Raw genomic sequence first — 15,535 nt, 5'->3', positions numbered from 1 at the left:
GTCATGCCACCCCCCTGAGATTCTAATTCTGAACGTCTGTGGTAGGACAGGGGTTCTCTATGTTGTAAAAGCACATCAGATAACTGCACGGGGAGCATCTAGACGACAAGCACCGCAGGAGCTTCCCTTGGGCACACGCAAGTTTATCTAGCTAAATTGTGTACTACCAGAAAAATTTCTTGAGGGTTCTCCAAAAATAAATAATTATTCAATTAAGAAAGGAAGCAGAGTGCAGAGGAAAGAGCAGGGGCTTTACAGTCAAATAGGATTCAGCTCCATTACCAGCTGGGTGGGCCTCTGCATGCTACCTTTCCTCTCCAAGCCTGCTTCCTCTCGTGTAAAATGGCAATATCACTACCTGCCTGGCCGGGCTACTGCAAAGATTAAATTAAAAACTAATGGGCTATAATTACTTAGTACTTCCTACATGTCAGGCACTATGCTAAGTGCATTATATCTTATTTAATCTTCACCCTATGAGATAGATACCACTATCCCCATCTTAACTATGGAGAAACGGAGGCTCAGAGAGCTTAGGTCAATTGCCCAAGGTCATTCAGCTAGCTGTGAGCAGAGCCAAGATAGGTCTAACTTCAGAGTTCAAGCTCTGAAACACTGTGTGCCACCATCTGCAAAGCCAGGCACACATGAGTTACTCAGCAAATGTGGCTTCTTTATTACTTACTTTCACTATAGAAGTAACCACTTTTGCAGGATTTGACCAGCATTCTATTATGTCTCTCTCTTTAAAACTATTATTTGATGCCCTGAAATAGTCTCAACAAACAACTTAATTACTAGATACCCCCTTAAGCTCTCATTCCTTCAACAGTACTAAATTCTAGTGAGCTCTACCTCTAAGGAAAAATGGGGAAGGGACACTGAATCGCAATGCCAATTTTTCCAGTCTGTTGTAAGATATCCATATTCAAAAGATACTGGAAATCCAGATTTTTATGTAAAATTTCCTTATACTTAAAAAACTGGCAACTTAAAACAATTTTTTGAATTGCTGTATGTTGGCCATACGTAATGTCTCTAAGCGAATTTCAGCCTGTGGGCCATCAGTGTGTAACTTCTGCTATCAGAATACCAATTTTATTATAATAGCTACCACTTTTTTGAGCACAGAGAGGTTTAGTAACTTGCCCAGGGTCTCACAGCTAGTAATGGAGCTAGGACTTTCTCCCACGTCTGTCTTCCTTCAAAGCCTATGCTCTTAAGCACTAGTCTATTTTACCTCTATATAACCTATATATTTCTCTGTATAACCTGTGGCAGGAGGCAACAGTCTTTTTTCTGTAAAGGGCCAGATGGCAAATATTTTTGGCTTTGCAAACCTTAAGGTCTCTGTTGCAACTACTCAACTGCTGTTTGGTGTAAAATCAGCCAGAGACGGTATGTAAATGAACGAGCATGGCTGTGTTCCAATAAAACTTTATTTACAAATACAGGTGGTGGGTCAGATTTGGCCCATGGGCAATAGTGTACTAACACCTGTTTTAAGGGAAGAAATGTTATCTTCATCTTATGGCCCCAAAAAGCAAGGTTCAGGAGGGAAGACTTGTCTGAGGGCACATTCTGTGTCAACTATGACCCATGCAACACCTTATTGACCTTACCAGATATTCTATACTTACTGAAAGAAATATGAATCTTTCTAGAAATATTCCACAATGTACAGTCATCTCCCCTGCCCCCACGTACATGGGCAGCAGCTCAAAGCTGCTGACTGAAATGCAAGAGTGTAAAATAACGTTTATTCCAGGATGCAAATCATCACCTCCGGGTCAGTGTTCCAGCAGCAACCCAGGTGACTAAGGATAGGATGATTCTATAAAGAATTCTGGGGCTTCCCTGGTGGCACAGTGGTTGAGAGTCTGCCTGCTGATGCAGGGGACACGGGTTCGTGTCCCGGTCCGGGAAGATCCCACATGCCGCGGAGCGGCTGGGCCCCTGAGCCATGGATGCTGAGCTTGCGCATCCGGAGCTTGTGCTCCGCAAAGGGAGAGGCCACAACGGTGAGAGGCCCGTGTACCGCAAAAAAAAAAAAAAAAAAAAAAAAGAATTCTGGAAAGAGGCAGCCCGCACCAGCAAAATCCAGTGGCTCTCCAAATACACACTTGCGGCACCTCCCCTAAGCCCAGGCACCCCCAAGAAGCAATCTGGGCAGTGGCTAGAGGCAAGATGATGATTCATTTTCAGACTCTCAGGATGTGTGAAGGGTATAAGAAGCCCTAGGTAAGAGTACCAGGTGAGCATCTATTTCCTGAGGCCAGATCAGCCTGTGTCAGCAGGAGTATAATTGATTTGAGTGTCAAGTATCAAAAGTCCTAGCGGACCATGCGTGGTTACAGATAAGCATGGGCCTATTAACAGGAAGGTCTGGGACCCTGGCCAGCTTCCAGCTAGAAAGCTCCATTAGCACAGGGAGGGAAGCCTCTATTCAAGGACTCCCAAGGCCGTTATATGGCTGAGGTGGGCAACTGCCTCCTGGGCAGATCACAGTTACAGCAAGCAGAGCTCAAGTACAACGGCAGAACAAACCTCAGGGCTCAGGACACATGATCAAGGGTAATTAGGGCAGCTCTCTCCTCAGAGAGTTTAGGAGAGTGGAAGGACATGAGTACGTCCTTGGCCTATACTGTGGGCTGGTGGCTTTCTGCATAACACTATACAATATTCATTATCTTCACTTTACAAATGACCACACGGAGGCCCTGTGATGGTCAATTTATCTGTCGGCCTGGCAAAGCCATGGTAACCAGTTGTTTGGTCAAACACTAGTCTAGATGTCACTGAAGGAATTTTTTATATGTGATTAACATTTAACTCAGTAGCTTACCCTCCAAAATGTGGTTGGGCCTCACTCAATCAGTTGCAGGCCTTAAGAGAAAAGACTGAGGTCCCGCTAAAGAAAGAGGGATTGGGCCTCCGCACTGCCCTGGGGCTCAGCACTGCAACATCAACTCTTCCCTGGCTCTCCAGCCTGCAGTCTGCCCTGCAGATTTCAGGCTTAACAGTCCCAACAATTGGGTGAGCCAGTTCCTTCAAATAAATCCATAAATCTGTACCTTATCCATATCTGTATCTGTATCCATACCCCAGGCAGACAGCGATGGCACAGCACGAAGCAGAGCCCACCACTGAGCCCACCAGCCCAGACGGGTTACCTTTTTACGTGGCCGAAGCTTGTCCCGCCATTCCTTTAGGTTCTGGTTATGGCTTTCGTCCAGGGCCTTCAGCTTCTGGGTTTCATGCTCTACCAGGAGGTGACACTTTTCATTCTGCAACATATTCCAGGAAGTACAGGTAAGAAGCACAGAGGGCTGAGATATACCATGAAGGTACCAGCATCATTCATTTATTACTTCTCCTTGATTATAAACTCCATTTATACAAAACGCTCTACATGTAAAGACACGTGCACCAAAAGGAGCCTGGAAGACTATTCCAGAATATTAACATTAATAATTCTTATTGAGTAGTGGAATCGGCAGCAATTTTGCAACTTTCTACTTTGGGCTTTCTGCAGTGTTTGGATTTTTCAACATGAACGTATAAAACTAATAACAATAAATCTGTGCCCTAATCCCACCACACAGAGGCAACCACCACAGAATTTTAGATCTATTTCCTGTCAGGCTCTGTCCTGTGCGTTGTTGAGCTCACCCCGTATACACAATTCTGAAACCCGCCTCCCTCTCCTCTTAACATTGTAATGTAAACATTTCTACATTTCTACAAAGAATTAACATCTTTTACAATCATCATTTTAATTCCTGCAAAATATCCCACAGTATGGTTTGTCTAATTTATTTAAACATTTCCCTATTTTGGGCCACTTAGGTTGCTCTTAATCTTCACTATTATAAATAGCATTGTGTTAAACATCTGTGCTATGTACTGAATTGTGTCTCCCCAAAATTCATATGTTGAAGCCCTAATGCCCAATGTGATGGTATTTGGAGATATGGGGCCTTTAGGAGATAAATAGGTTTAGAGGAGGTCAAGAGGGTAGGGCCCTCATGGCGGGATTAGTGCCCTTATAAGAAGAGACCAGAGAGCTCACATGCTAGAGTGCTCCCTCCCTGTCTCCTTCCCTGCTTTTCTCCCTCTCCCCATCTCCCTCTCTCCCCCTCTCCTTTTCTCTCCTCTCTCTGCCATGTGAGGACACAGCAAGAAGGCATCCATCCGCAAGCCAGAGAGAGAGACTTCACCAGAACCCAGCCATGCTGGCAAAGCTGATCTTGGATTTCCAGGCTCCAAAACTGTAAGAAAATAAACTTCTGTTGTTTAAGCCACCCAGTCTGTGGTATTTTGTTATGGCAGTGTGAGCTAAGATAATCTGTGTGTATAAATAGTTTGTATTTATATAAGTTATATAATTATCTGCATCACATACCATTTCTTCAGGAGAGATTTGCGACAGGGGTAAGGGCCATGGACCTGGCTGAGGCTAGCCAACCTCACTGTGCTCTCGCTGAGGTAAGTTACCTGCCTCACAAAACTTAACCTGGAATCTCTCATAGGCAAAAGTGGCAATTCCCTGTTGATTCCTCACAGGGAATCAATCTTGTGGTTTATAAGAAGTTTATAAGCAGGGGGAAAGTGCCTTTATCCAGATACCTCAACCCTACTGGACTGGAAGAGTACAACCCCTTGGGGAATTTTTATTTGGGGTTTCAAGCTCAAGGGTTCTGGGAATTTAGAAATTGCTTTGGTTGGGAATAATACTTAGGGCAGCCCCGAGTTGCCCAGAGCTGTGCTCCCAGCACTCTTGATGGGTTTTCTCAGTTCATCCTCACAGTAAACCCACGAGGCAGGGTTGGGAACATAGATACAGGTGAGTGGCCTGGCTAAAATTCACACAGCAACAAGCAGCAGAGCCCCTACCTGACAGGCTTCAATACCTGCAATGTTTCCTCCACACCTCCCTGCCTTTCCAGGAATTGCCAGATGGATCCAGTCGCCTAAAGAATTTCCTGAGGTCACAGAGGTTTGTGTCAGCCCATCTGTCAGGTATGGCAATGCCTCGCTCCACCACAAGGGGGCTCCAAGTACCAGCCCCCGGGCGGGGACCCTTAGGGTGAGGCAAACCTTTTGTAAGGCAAACAAAAGGTCAAGGATCTCCCCAGGGAAAGAGGTCACAAAGGGGCTTGTCAATATCAGGATACCTTTTCCTGACTTCAGTGGGAAAGCTTTGAGCTTCTCACCATTAAGGGTGATGGTAAGTAGCTGTAGGTTTTTATAGATAGCCTTTATCAAGTTGAGGAAGTTCCTCTCTCTATTCCTAGTTTACTGAGCAGGGGTCAGCTTCTGTCAAGTACTTTTTCTGTATCTGTTGATGATATGATCACGTGATGTTTCTTCTTTAGCCTGTTGATGTCATGGATTACATTAACTCATTTTCATATATTGCACGAGCCCTGAGATAAATCCCACTTGCTCATGGTGTATACTACTTTTTATACCTTTTTAATTTCTGTTTGCCAACGTTTCGTTGGGGATTTGTGCATCTGTGTTCATGAGAGATACAGGTCTGTAGTTTTTCCTCCTTGTAACGTCTGGTTTTGGTATTAGGGTAATTGGGACACCTTTTCCCAAGACACAGTGGTGACCGAGAAATCCAGCAGCATGCCCACTGCCAGGCCCCAGGCATGGCACATTCAGCTCAGCTCTGTCATCTCATTTACAAAGCCTCACTCCAGTTCTGCAAAATAGGAATTATCATCCTTACCCCCTGCCTATTTTACGAATGTGCAAACTATGGCCTGGGAGGGTGATGTGATTTGGCCAACATCACACAGAGCGGCAGGATGGAAACCATTCCACCCTGAGCTTCAGACTCCTTCCCCATTTGTAGGGTCTTTGGGCCCCCGGGGAGCTGACTGCCTCGGGGGCAGTGAGGCAAGCAGGGGCGGCGCAGAAGGGCAGTACCTGCAGCTGCTGCAGCTCGCCCATGTTGCTCTCGCACTGTGCCGCCATGTCCCGCGTCTGGCTCTCGTGTTTCTGCTGCTGCTGCAGCCGCTCTGACTTCTGCCTCTTCTCCTCCTGCTGGGAGAACTGCAACGGAGAACAGGTGAGGCACCTCAGCGGGCCACGGGCCTGGCTGGGGGCCCAGCTCAGCCCTGTCCCGGGGAGACCCCATCTGAGGGGCTGGTTTGTACAGAGCCACAGTGCCCTGCGCCACTCAGGCTGTGCCCCCCGTCTGAAGTCCTCCCCCCTGAGCTGAGACCCAGCCCCTGCCCTCAAGGAGCCCCCAGATTGGTGAGGACACTGAGACATGCTGGGACAGCGTATGTAGTAAGCAGGAATCACAGGAGCCCACGGCCACCGACTCTGTCCCCGAGCCACATGGGTGACTTGTGAGCGGGGTCTCAGTAGAGGAGAGGAAGGAGTTTACCAGCAGGAGCTGCTGCAGGATAGACACCCTGAGTGGGACAGGGCACGCGCATGAGAAAGCAATGCCAAGCCTCGTCCCCTGTCCGCCAGAGCGGGGAGTCAACGTGAGGCTTTTAGGCTTCCGGGCTGTGACTTCTGGCTTCCATTCCATTCCTCCTTCCAAGACCCCGTGCTGCGTCTTATATTCTATACTCCCCCAACCATATAAGATCCAGGCCGCCCCAAACCTGGATCTGGCCCCACTCCAGGACCCCCCCGGCCCCCCACCTGCTTGATCTTCTCGCGCTGCTCAGCGGCACTGCCCGCCCCGTTGATGTGGAGGCTCTTCTTGTACATGGCCATGCGCGTCTTGCCCTCGCTCCTCTGAATCTTGGGCAGCCGCGCCTTTTCCTGCTGCTGCCGCACCCTCAGCTGCTCCATCATGCGCTGGTTGTAGCGCTGCATCTGCTCGCACTCCTGAGGGGGACACCCAGCCGGGGCCAAGGTCAGCTGCGTTCCACGCACGCGGGTGTGGTCAGATGCCAAGGCTGCCACACGCAACTCAGGAGCCCAGGACCTGCGTGGTCCAGAATGCTCAGCAGAGCAAAGGCTCGTGTCATTTTACTACCACTCTTAAATAACGTTTTCTGTTCTCACTTTAAAAATTACCGTTAATAACCTTACCTTCTTACCTTCTAAATGCCTTCTTAATCTCCAAAATACACAAACAGCTCATACGACTTAACAAAAAAAACCTCCAAGCAACCCAATCGAAAAATGGGCAGAAGACCTTAATAGACATTTATCCAAAGAAGACATACGGATGGCCAGTAGGCACGTGAAAAGATGCTCAACATCACTAGTTATTAGAGAAATGCAAATCAAAACTACAATGAGGTACCACCTCACATTGGTCAGAATGGCCACCATTAAAAAGTCTACACATAACAGATGCTGGTGAGGGTGTGGAGAAAAGGGAACCCTCCTACACTGTTGGTGGGAATGTAAGTTGGTGCAGCCACTACGGAAAACAGTATGGGAGGTTCCTCAGAAAACTAAAAATAGAACTAACATATGATCCAGCAATCCCACTCCTGGGCATATACCTGGACAAAACTTTAATTCAAAAAGATACATGCGCCCCTATGATCATAGCAGCACTATTCACAATAGCCAAGACATGGACACAACCTAAATGTCTATAAACGGATGAATGGATAAAGAAGATGCGGTACATATACACAATGGAATACTACTCAGCCATAAAAAAGAACAAAATAATGCCATTTGCAGCAACATGGATGCAACTACAGATGGTCATACGAAGTGAAGTAAGTCAGAAAGACAAATACCAAATGATATCACTTATATGTGGAGTCTAAAATATGGCACAAATGAACCTATCTACAAAACAGAAACAGGCTCACAGACATAGAGAATAGACTTGTGGTTGCCAAGGCCAGGTGGGGAGGGAGAGGGATGAACTGGGGGTTGGGGATTGGTAGATACAAACTATTACATTTAGAATGGATAAACATCAAGGTCCTACTGTACAGCGCAGGGAACTGTGTCCAATCTCCTGGGATAAACCATAATGGAAAAGAATATTTTAAAAAGAATATGTACGCATATAACTGAGTCACTTTGCTGTACTGCAGAAATTAGCACAACATTGTAAAGCAACTATACTTCAATTAAAGTATTCTGAGGGAATGCATGGGAAAGAGAGATAAAATGAAAATGGAAAGGCAGGACAAAAAAAGGGAAAGAGTGAGAGAGATGTATATCAGGTGTCAGAGTCAGCGAGGGAGCTGCTTGGGCCATCTGCTTCCCTGCACAGTTTCCCCAATTCCTAGCCCCTGGATCTGAGGCAGGACATCACCCAAGAAGCTCTCAAGCCTCACTGTGGCCGACTTGGCTGCTCTCAGGAGCACGTGATGCCCCACTGAGGGGCAGTCTCACAGCTCTCCCAGGTCTCCCAGTGGCAGCCCCCAAAGCCAAGCTGACTAGGAGCCTCACCTTCTCATGCTTGCGTACCAGCTCGTGCCGCTGGAGGAAGTACTGGTCTTTGAGCTGCTGCTTCACCAGCTGGTGCCTCTCCTGCAGCTGATGCTCCTCCATCTCCCACAGCGCCGCCTCCCGGTCTGTGGAGGACATGTCACCCGGTGAGGTGCAGATGGCCAGAGCCCCACCAGGCCCTCCCCTCCACTGCCCCGAGCCAGGTCTCCTCACACTGGCTGATAATTGTGCCACGTCCTTAGACTATGTGGGCTGAGCCAACTCCTAGAAACTTCCAGGGATGACAGCACGCAGCAGCATGGTACAGCAGGAAGTGTTTGGAGTCAGGAGCCAGAGAAACCAGACGCTAAAACCCAGCTGCATCACTGGGATTTGAGATGAACACAAAATCCTCTCCAGGCCTCACCTTCCATCTCTGCCAAATGGGCACAACCACACCACGGAGGGAAAATGTCCTTGGAAGATACTTTTATGTTCAATCTACATTGCACCTCTGCTTTCCTAATGGGCAAATAGGAAGGGCTCACGTGGAAACCCCATGAAGAAAACAGCCTCTTGTCACTATTTCCTCCTTTGAAAAATAGGTGAGACCCTTCATGTCCCATATATGCATTATTGAAACAGTTATCTGGCATTTTATCACTGGAAGTCTATTAACCAACCCCTGTGCTCAGGACAGGGCAGGGAGCTGGTGTCAGATGGAGAACCTCACGCCCTGCAAGATACAGCTGGTACCATGCTCGGCCTACTGTGAAGTTGTTTATTTCACTGCACTCCTGTTCCATGAAAGCCAGCATCTATCCACAGAACATCAAAACAGTGATTTGGCTTCTAAACCAAAATCAGAACCCGAGTCCCACAGGTAGGGTGGTTCTTACAGACCATCACGTGATAAGAAAAGGAAACAAGGGCTTTTCTGAAACATCCGTGGCTCTATTCAGAATGTTGGAATACCAAGGACCCCATTTTTCTTGGCCCACATCAAGTACTGAGTGCTTTGTACTGTTGAACTGCCCTGGCCATCAGAGTCCTGGCTGTGGCCCCTGTTATAATAATGAGCCAGAGACAGCACTCATATATTAGTCCTATGTTTACATCTTTACAACAGACAGGGACCGTTAGCTCCAAAGCCCACAGGCACCAAACTCTAATTTTCACCCATCCAGTTGTTTTAAATGCAGTTCAAACAACAGACTTCCAGCCATTTGGAGCCTGCTTGCTTTGCATACCCCGTAAAATTGTACCCAACATCTGCTAGCCATAAATTAGATAGCCTGGGGGCTATATACAGACCCCAAGCCCTGCACCCTCCAGAGCTCTCTACCCCAGAGCTTCCTCAGCTGAGTGACACCATCCAGATACATAAGCCCCCTCTCTGATCCCTGTCTTCCCCAGGATTTCCCCTGCCCTCCTCCCTCTGGGTGGTGGCTCACACTGTTGCCCCTGGACAGTCTAATGCTGGGAGGGACTCACCAGCATGCAAACCTGCCAAAGCACCACCACACAAGGGTAGTTAAGAGCTTGGCTTCAAGATAAGGTTTGCATCCAAGGCCCACTCTACCATTCATTAACTGTGCAACCCAGGCCAAAGAAGAGTCACTCTCCAAGCCTCAACTTCCTCATCTATAAAAATGGGGAGAACAGTAGGGCCTGCCGTGCAGGGTTACGGATAGGATGCAGTGTGACTGAGGTGTAAGATTAAGGCATGTGGCCAGGCAGAGAAGTCGCTCACTACATGCTAGCTGCTAGGAGCGGCTCTCAGTACTGCCCCTCGACCCCCGTTAACCCAACTCCCTCGTGCCATTTCCACCCACTCTACATTGCTTCCTTTTTTTTTTTTTCCCTTTCCTTGACATCCACAATAATGTCAGATAGTGTTGTTGCTAACTGCTATCTCTGCCTCAGTCCTGACTTCAGTGGGGATTTTCCTCATGTTTCACCACAAAGGCTGATGTTTGGTCTTAGGGTGGAGAAGACCTAGCAGTTCTTCCTTGCCCGGGGCTGGCATGTACATTCATAGAGAGTCTGGACCAACATGCGCGCCCCGCTCTCGGGCACCCACCTCGAAGGAGCTCCTGCTTCCTAGTGAGGCACTCGCGCTCCTTGCCGCAGATCTCCCGCCTGTTGTCGGCCGTGATCCTCTTCATCGCCAACTCCAGGTCCTCCTTCTGCTTGGCGAGGAAGTCCCGGTCCTATTAGGTATTTAAAATTTTAGGCGTGTTCATGGTATTGTGGTTATTTTTTTTTAGAGATACATATTGAGATATTAACAGGTGACATGATACGATGTCTGGGATTTGATTCAAAATAATACAGTAGAGTGGGGCAGTGAGTGGGCAGGAGTTAACAATTACTGAGATCAGGTGATGGGTATATGGGGATTCATTATACTATTATACCTGTTTCTGCCTATGTTTTAAATTTTCCTTAATAAAGAGTAAAGAACTGAAATTTAAATTTAAAAATTTTAGCTACTATACGTGAAGTAGATAACCAACAAGGACCTACTGTATAGCACAGGGAACTATACTCAATATTTTGTAATAACCTATAAGGGGGAATTCCCTGGTGGTCCAGCGGTTAGGACTTGGAGCTTTCACTGCTGAGGGCCCAGGTTCGATCCGTGGTCAGGGAACTAAGATCCTGCAAGCTGCACATCGGGCACAGCCAAAAAAACCAAAAACAAACAAAAAAACCTATAAGGGAAAAGAATCTGAAAAAGAATATATATATATATATCACTAAATCACTGCACTGTACACCCAAAACTAACACATTGTAAATCAACTATACTTCAATAAAAAAATAATAAAAAAAATTTTTTAATAAAAATTTTAGGAAACACGTTAAGAAACTAAAAATTTGCACTAATCGTATCACTCAATGCTAGCAACTGGTTTTGGTGTATCTATATAAATGTATTTACATCTGTTGTTTCACAAAAATTATTTTAAAAGACTTGAAGAAATATTTGTACACCCATATTCATGGCAGCATTATTCACAACAGCCAAGGGATTGGAAACAACTCAAGTGTCCATAAACAGACGAATGCATAAACACAATGTGGTATATACATACAATGAAATATTATTCAGCCTTTAAAAGGAAGGAAATTCTTATATATGCTACAACACGAATGAATCTTGAGGACAAGGTAAGTGAAATAAACCAGACACAAAAGGACAAATACGGTATGATTCCACTTATATGAGGTCAAATTTGTAGAGACAAAGTAGAATGGTGGTTGCCGGGGACTGGAGGCAGGGTGTCATGGGGAATTACTGCTTAATGGGAACAGAGTTTCTGTTTTGCAAGATGAAGAGTTCTGGAGATGGATCATGGTGAAGGTACTCACAATGATGTGAATGTACTTAATATCACTGAACTGCACACTTAAAAATGGGTAAGATACCAAATTTTATGTTATGTCTATTTTACCACAACTTTAAAAAATTATTAAAAAGACCTTTCCATGTCATAATGTAATCTTCTATCAAAAATAAGGGTTTTTTTGTTTCGTTTTGGTTTGTTTTTTTGCGGTACGCGGGCCTCTCACTGTTGTGGCCTCTCCCGTTGCGGAGCACAGGCTCTGGACGCGCAGGCTCAGCGGCCATGGCTCACAGGCCCAGCCGCTCCGCGGCATGTGGGATCCTCCTGGACCGGGGCATGAACCCGCGTCCCCTGCATCGGCAGGTGGACTCTCAACCACTGCGCCACCAGGGAAGCCCCAAAAATAAGTTTTAATGGCTGAAAATATTTCGTGGTATAGCTAGCTACACCCAGCTTATCTACCCAATATATAATAGGTTGTTTATAGGTTTTCTTTATTTTAGATACTGCTGCTCTTCACATTCTGGTAGCTAAATGTCCTTGAACTTCTGTGATGATTCATCTTCAGGATTAGTCCTAGAAGCAGAAAATCTAGGCCAAAGGATGTGTACATTTTTGAAGCTCTTGATGCAATTGCCAGAGTGGCCTCCTAAAAGGGCCAGTCTTCTCTCCCTCTGTGGGGACTACGGCCTGTCTCCCCACCCTCCCTAGCCCTGCATTCTTTTTTCTGATCAACCTGTCAAGGGACAGGTTGGAGGAAAGTATGATGGTGTCCTGGAGTCAGACTCAGCTTGAGGCCTTGGACCCCACTGTTAACTGTGCAGTGTCAGCTCTCTGAGCCTTAGCTTCTTCCTCTGTAAAGGGGAAAACAAACAGCACCTATCCTGGTAAGCCATGAATGCTAAACCAGATAATATACAAAACAATTGTAATTGTAGACTCTAATTTTCTTTGCATTTGGGGGCAGAGGAAGTGGGACAAAATGAGAGCATGAAGTGAAAAGAAGGCTACGGAGGGGCTTCCCTGGTGGCGCAGTGGTTGAGAGTCCACCTGCCGATGCAGGGGACACGGGTTCGTGTCCCAGTCCGGGAAGATCCCACGTGCCGCGGAGTGGCTGGGCCTGTGAGCCATGGCCACTGAGCCTGTGCGTCCGGAGCCTGTGCCCCACAACAGGAGAGGCCACAACGGTGAGAGGCCTGCGTACCGCAAAAAAAAAAAAGGCTACTGAGGCTTGGGTAGAGGGGACTGAGTGTAGCTGGGAGAGGCTGACAAGAACAAGACCTATAGGGCCTTGAAAGCATGTGAGAAGGCTGATCTGATCTTATGGAGAAAGTGGGAGCCACTGAAGGTTTTAAAGGCCCAGGGCTGTTGGGGAAGGGTGCCATGATCAGATTTGGAATTCGTATTGATCACAACAACTGGTATGAGAGAAAGAACTGCAAGAACTGGAGGGAAACTAGCTGGGAGGCTACTGCAGTAGTCCAGGCAAAAGACAAGAATGGCTATAGGGAGTCACAGAGATGTTGACACGTTGATGGATCCAGAGAGAGTCTGGAGGTTAAAAAAAAAACCCAAGCTTCAAGAGGTGATGAAGGATTGCAAGAAAAAGAGGTGTCAGGAATGACAGGGCTTCTGGCCTGACATCACAGTGGAGGACGGTATCCCCTCAGAACACGAGAACAGGACCAGGTCAGGGAGATCTGGGTTTGGTGTCTTTGAGACTCCAAAAGATGCCAAGTGGGCAGAGGGATGTACTGGGTTGGTCAAGGAGATGTGATATACAAACAGCTATAAAACAAGGCAGGAAGTGCTAAAGGCTTTGGGAGAGGTGGATGTAAAGGTCTGTGGTATCTCCTAGAGATGGGAGAGCTCACTTCCAGCTGGAGCAAGGGCAATCAAGGAAGGCTGCATGGGGGAAGTGATAACGGATGATAATCAGGATGGTCTGATTTATTCAGAATGAGAGGTAGGTGAGTATTCAAAGGGCAGGGCATGGGCACAGACAGAGAAGAGCTCTGGTCACCATTCAGGGACTCAAACCTGAGACTCCCCAACGCCCCTACTCCCCAACTGAGGGGCAAGGACTCACGAGAAGCTGCTTCTTCTGCGCATGCTCCTCCATCTTCTGCTTCATGCTCTCCTTCCGCTGCTGCCTGGGGAGCTTCTCCACCTCGTTCTTCACCTGCACCAGAGACAGCAGAGAATGGCTAGGTCAGGGTACCTCCACACTTCATATTGAATAAGCCTTCAATCCCAGAACTCCTGGGCCAGGGAGACTGAAGATGCGGCTCAGCTTTCTAGGCACCAGCCCCGACTCTGCTCTCCACTCTGCTGACAGATGGCACCTACTGGCCACCTGTCTGCTGCTGGCTCCAGTTTCCAGACTCCTTCAGAGCAGACAGATGCTGTTTTTGCTGTTTGGTATCCATCCCCCTTCTGATGACAGCACCTCAGTTTCTTTTAGGACAGTGTTTCTCAACCTCTTTTTAAATTGTTGCCCCCTCAGAAGCCCTTTTAGACATTTTTTCCCTAATTAACCAACACCATGAAATTTTAATCCCACAGATATACTGTCAATCTGTTAGACCATTATAATATCTAAGACGTTTTTAACTCCTTGGGGGTGATATCACCCCGGTTAAGAATGCATGCATTAGGAAGCCCCTGCTCAGTCTCTGAGGTTCAGGTATGGCTGATGCCCCCAGCCCCATCTGACTCTAGGCTGGCATATGATCCAAGCTGCCAATCAGCATATTCCATGCCTTGGCATCTGGGATTGGTTCAGAGATGAGCGTGTGATCTTCGCTGGGCTAGTGAGAGCTTCAGGATGGGTGCTGGAATTATTGGGGGAAGCTGCTCTCTGTCCTTTGGGGTTGCTGAGCTGGGAGGATGTAGGCCATGGTGGACCACCCTGGAGGGGTCTGCCTGAGACAGAATCAATGCATGGAAGCAATGTTAAGGGATGAAGGATTCCTGGTGACACTTCTGCCCTCCTGGTCAGAGACAGGAGTTCTTGGTTTGATGTCCTTGAGACTCCAAAAGATGCCAGGTGGGCAGATGGTGAACTAATAGTATTCTCAAGCCAGCTGGAACTGGCTTTCTGTTTTTTATAACAGAAAAAGAAGAGATTCACGACACTTCACTATAAGGAAGCTAGAGTTCCTCAAACAGTTTTCTCTGAGTAACCCACACCTTCACAGTTACCTGACACCCCAAAACATGCACTCACTGACAGGGCTCTTAGGAGCAGGTAGTGAAGGATTTTTCCATACTGTCCATGATCAAAAAGAGCATTCCAGGAGAGTTCTACTTCTGGCGTGGTGAGGTACGCCAACGCAGCCTCTCATTCCTGCTGATTACAGTGAAAAACTCTGGATAAAATACAAAAAGCAACTAACTGAGGACTCTGAAAAGTAAACAAAATCAGGTGGCTATGAAAGGGAGTCAAAACTTGTAGAAGGGGCTGGTACCGGGGGTGAGTTTCCTGGGATTTTTTTTTTCCTTTTGCTCTCCTGGCTTTGCCCCTGTCCTAGACAGTGATGCAGTGGCTAAAACTGTAAGAAACATTGTGTTTCTGGCCAAAGAATCAGGCAGAAGTCAATAAAATTAATAAACCTTTAGTCAGATTGACAGAGAAGATGGAGGAAGTGGAGAAGAAAAAGGAGGAGGGAGAGGAAGAGGATACTACAACACAAATTACCAGTATGAAGGGTGAAAGAGAAATCACTACAGATCCTACAGTCATTAAAAAGGATACTAAAGGAATCCTATGAACAGCTTTATGTCAATAAATTCAGCCA

General features: G+C 46.9%; 1 protein-coding gene and 1 long non-coding RNA gene across 2 annotated transcripts in view; one reads left to right on the top strand and one right to left on the bottom strand.

The window, feature by feature from the left end:
• The window catches only part of LOC132487185 (uncharacterized), a 60,676-nt gene extending 56,420 nt beyond the window's left edge, over positions 1-4,256 (top strand). Inside the window, exons 3-4 of the long non-coding RNA XR_009531519.1 lie at positions 3,109-3,312; positions 4,173-4,256. This is a non-coding gene — a long non-coding RNA (uncharacterized LOC132487185). The remainder of the gene's footprint in view (positions 1-3,108; positions 3,313-4,172) is intronic.
• STK10 (serine/threonine kinase 10) overlaps positions 1-15,535 on the bottom strand; it is a 131,883-nt gene that overhangs the window by 10,802 nt on the left and 105,546 nt on the right. Inside the window, exons 13-18 of the mRNA XM_060094947.1 lie at positions 13,825-13,917; positions 10,466-10,595; positions 8,404-8,528; positions 6,673-6,861; positions 5,941-6,066; positions 3,174-3,287 (exon numbers count right to left, since the gene is read on the bottom strand). Coding sequence (XP_059950930.1) covers positions 3,174-3,287; positions 5,941-6,066; positions 6,673-6,861; positions 8,404-8,528; positions 10,466-10,595; positions 13,825-13,917 — 777 coding nt within the window. The remainder of the gene's footprint in view (positions 1-3,173; positions 3,288-5,940; positions 6,067-6,672; positions 6,862-8,403; positions 8,529-10,465; positions 10,596-13,824; positions 13,918-15,535) is intronic.

This window comes from Mesoplodon densirostris, chromosome 3 (genome assembly GCF_025265405.1).
Source record: "Mesoplodon densirostris isolate mMesDen1 chromosome 3, mMesDen1 primary haplotype, whole genome shotgun sequence".
In the NCBI taxonomy this organism is placed as follows: domain Eukaryota; kingdom Metazoa; phylum Chordata; class Mammalia; order Artiodactyla; family Ziphiidae; genus Mesoplodon; species Mesoplodon densirostris.
Note: the sequence above shows the minus strand (reverse complement) of the source record. Positions and strands in the feature narration are given on the sequence as shown.